Below are 4,116 nucleotides of genomic sequence, written 5' to 3'. Positions count from 1 at the left end.
CAAGGGCTAGCTCAGAGTGACTTCTTATATAAAGATGATCATTATAAGAAGAAGATGCGAGAGATTTTCGAGGCTTGGAAGAAGATTTGCTGTGTGAAAATTCTGACTGAAGGTCCGACGATGACTCTTGAGTACAAAGGTTGGATTAACAAGAGGATCAATGATAACATCCCTAGGCCAAATCTGGGGGCCGTTCGATCTATGGAGGAGAGTTTACGAGTGATCCCATTAGAGTTAGAGGTCATAAAGCAAGAGTTCGAAAGAAAGAATTTAGAAATCGGGAGAAAAATAGAGAAGCTTGAGGAGGAGAAGATGTACCTGAGCTTAGACGTCGACGTTCATAGAATTGAGGTCGAAAAAGAGAGGAAAGAAAAGAAGAAGATTGAGGAAGACCGAGATGACTTAAAGACGCAATATAAGAGGATACAATTATCAATGAAGAGAGCTGGATTGGGGAAGTCTTCAGAGTAGTGGCAATAAGAGGTTCAAGAAGAAAGAGCCAAAGCCGAGTATTGGGAGAAGAAGTTCCAAGAGATGCTGGCGCGTAATCAGGCCCTAGAGAAGCAGAATCAAGGATTAAAAACTAAGGTGACTGAGCTTGGGCGATCTCTTCATCATCACCAAAGTTATAACTCTGCGGTCGAGTTAAAGGCAAGCCTGGATAAGATCAAGGAAATGAAGCACAATATTGAAGGGTTGAAAGCAGCACTACAGGACTGTGAGCTATGGATTGAGCAGCTCGAGGCAAGAGAAGAACATTGGAAGGGAGAGCTTCACCATTTTTAGGATCAAGTCAGAGATAGGGACTATCTCATGGGAGAAGCTATAGTACAGATTTGAGAGGTTGCTGATCATTTGCAAGACCTGGTGGCGCAAGCTAATGTATTAAGTACAAAGTATGAGTTAGTGTCAGGTAGAGGTCTAGAATTAGCGTTGTTATTGGATAGGGTTAAAACTTTGGGCCTGAGGGCAAATGCATATTTGTAATCCATTTTGTGAAGATTTTTGTTTCTTAAATAACATTTTCTAAAAGAAACTGAATCAGAATCGATATCTTTTTACATTCATGCATTTGCATCTCATCGTATCATATGCATTCAGATTTATAGAAAGACCCTAATTAGCTAAAATTAATAGGGAGAAAGAGAGAGTGAGAATAAGAAAATCTGGAAGCAACACATACTTACGGTACACGCACTAAGACAAAGAATATGGATCAAAGACTAGAGTAGATCCAGAAAGAAATGCAAGAGCAATTACAGGAACAATTGATGAAAATCCAACAAGAGATGAAGGATCAAATGTTAGAGGCTCAAAGGAGTATAATGGCTGAGATGGCTCAGCTGTTGAGGGGGATGACGGATAAAGGAAAGGCCCTTATGATTACCACTGAAGAGGATAACGAGGGTCATCCTCCTGGTTTTACTCCACCTCATGTACAGACTCAGCCTGAGGCATATCCCCGAGGGCCGACCGTCACAATAAGGCCTCAACAGAGACAAGTCGATGCTGGAATTCCCATGAACTTTCAAACTGGTTCGGGATTCAACCCTGGAGATAACCCTGCCAATCTAGTTATCCCTGATCTAGATGTAGCTGAGAGGGAAGAGATGAGACTCGAATCATTAAGGCAATTGGAAGAACGTTGTAAATGGTTAGAAGAGAAGTTTAAGGCATTAGAAAACGCTGATAATCGTCAGGGAATCGATACCAAAGACTTGAGTTTGGTCCCAAATTTGGTGCTTCCCCATAAGTTCAAGATGCCAGAATTTGAGAAGTACAATAGGACTACTTGCCCTGAGACCCATATCACTATGTTTTGTAGACAAATGACTGGCTATGTAAACAATGATCAATTATTGATCCATTATTTTCAAGACATTTTGGTTGGAGCAGCGGCTAAGTGGTATAATCAATTGAGTCGTGCAAGGATCAGTTCTTGGAGAGACCTAGCACAAGCTTTTATGCAGCAATATAATCATGTGACTGGCATGACTCCTGATAGAATTACTTTGCAGAACATGGAAAAAAAGCCTAATGAAAGTTTTAGGCAATATGCCCAGAGATGGAGGGAGGTCGCCATGCAAGTTTAACCACCGCTTTTGGAGAAAGAAACTACTATGCTGTTCATTAACACTCTAAAAACCCCATTCATTACTCACATAATTGGAAGTACCACCAAGAGTTTTGCTGATATAGTTATGGCGGGAGAAATGATTGAGAATGCCATAAGAGGTGGCAAGATAGAGGGGGAAACTGCCAAAGATCGGCCCTACGGAGGAAAGATAATGAGGTGAACAATACGAGTAGTTATAATCCAAAAGCGGTTACGGTTTGTCAGCCCAAAGTAACTGCAGTTGGGCAACAGGATTCTCAAAAGCAGGGATCTGGTTCAAGACAAAATTCTGAGAAGGTTTCATTTACGCCTATCCCAGTAACATATCGGGAGCTTTATCAAAGTTTATTTAATGCGCATGCAATAGCTCCTTTTCATTTGAAACTACTGCAACCTCTATACTCTAAATGGTACAATGCAAATGCCAAATGTGAATACCATACAGGGATATCGGGGCATTCAATCGAGAATTGCACTGGCTTTAAAAAAATAGTGGAAAGACTTATCAGGATGGGGGTTGTAAAGTTTGACGACACCCTTAGTAATGAGAATCCGTTGCCAAATCATGGTGATCAAGGGGTAAACATAGTTGGGGATACTGGAACGAGAAGGATTAAGGACGGCGTGGCTGAGGTAAGAACGCCGATGAAAGTGATTTGGGAAGAAATGGTGAAAAAAGAGATAATAACCTCTAAAGGAAGGAATAGAGGAGTACGGGACTATTGCGAGTTCCATGCTGAAGAGGGACACGAGATCCAGGAATATGAAGAGTTTAAGGTCTTGGTACAAGGCCTTATGGATAATAAGGAGCTAGAATTTTATGAAGCTAGCTTAGATGAGGGACATATATGCACATTAGAAGGGAGACCGAAGAATCAAAACCGTCTAAGGATCATTATTTCATTACCAAGAAATAATGAAGTTGAAATACCAGCGGTACCGAAAGTCATTATTCATAAACCTGTTTCCTTTCCTTACAATGATAACAAGAGAGTACCTTGGAATTATAACTGCAATGTAACAATGTCGGAGAAGGAGGATATAGCTAGTGCCTCTAAGGAAGTTCGAGGTAAGGGTTCTTATACACATAGTGAGAGGCGTTATGATGCAAAAGGTGTCAGAGTTGAGCCCGAAAAGTAAAAGCTTTTGACAAAGGAAAGGGGACTGAAATACTGGTTAATGAGCCAATGAAGTAAGAAGAAGCCAGAGAATTTTTAAAATTCTTGAAACACAGTGAGTACAGTGTAGTTGAGCAATTGCGCAAACAACCAACTCGTATATCAGTACTGGATTTGCTTTTGAGTTCAGAGGTACATCGTGAGGCTTTAATGAAGGTGCTTAACGAGACTTATGTTACTAAAGATATATCCGTCAACAAGTTGGAACGATTGGTTAGTAACATAAGTGCTGATAATTTCATTTATTTCAACGATGATGAAATTCCACCTTGAGGCATGGGATCAGCTAAGGCTTTGCACATTACCACTCATTGCAAAGGATATACATTGCCGAGTGTGCTTGTTGATAATGGGTCAGCCTTAAATGTCATGCTATTATCTACATGGAGCAGATTACCCATTGACAGTTCTCACATGAAAACATGTCATAATGTAGTGAGAGTATTTGATGACACGGAGAGAAAAGTCATGGGAAGAATTGATATTCCTTTGATGATTAGGCCAAACACGTACGAGGTGGACTTTTTAGTGATGGACATCAAGCCCTCTTACAATTGCCTGTTGGGGAGGCCTTGGATACATTCGGCAGGGGCGGTGCCCTCATCCCTGCACCAGAAATTGAAGTTAGTAACTAATGGACGGTTGGTCACCATAAATGCAGAGGAGGACATTATAGCAACAATTACTAGTGACGCACCCTATGTAGAAGCAAATGAGGAGGCCATTGAATGCTCTTTTCATTCATTAGAATTCGTCAATGCAACATTCATCTCAGAGGGGGATGAGGTGCCGGTGCCCAAGATATCCAGAACCACAAGAATG

The 4,116-nt window shown here is 41.0% G+C and overlaps 1 protein-coding gene across 1 annotated transcript; it reads left to right on the top strand.

Annotated features, from left to right (window-relative positions):
• The first annotated feature begins 1,244 nt into the window (after positions 1–1,244).
• Positions 1,245–3,567, top strand: LOC128289414 (uncharacterized). The gene is made up of 3 exons (XM_053025260.1): positions 1,245–2,087; positions 2,234–3,252; positions 3,351–3,567. The coding sequence occupies exons 1-3, from the start codon at positions 1,245–1,247 to the stop codon at positions 3,565–3,567; spliced, it is 2,079 nt and encodes a 692-aa protein (XP_052881220.1).
• The last annotated feature ends 549 nt before the right edge of the window (positions 3,568–4,116 follow it).

The sequence above is a fragment of the Gossypium arboreum genome, chromosome 2 (genome assembly GCF_025698485.1).
Source record: "Gossypium arboreum isolate Shixiya-1 chromosome 2, ASM2569848v2, whole genome shotgun sequence".
NCBI lineage: Eukaryota > Viridiplantae > Streptophyta > Magnoliopsida > Malvales > Malvaceae > Gossypium > Gossypium arboreum.
The sequence above is the reverse complement of the archived record's forward strand: the minus strand, read 5'-3'. Positions and strand labels throughout refer to the sequence as shown.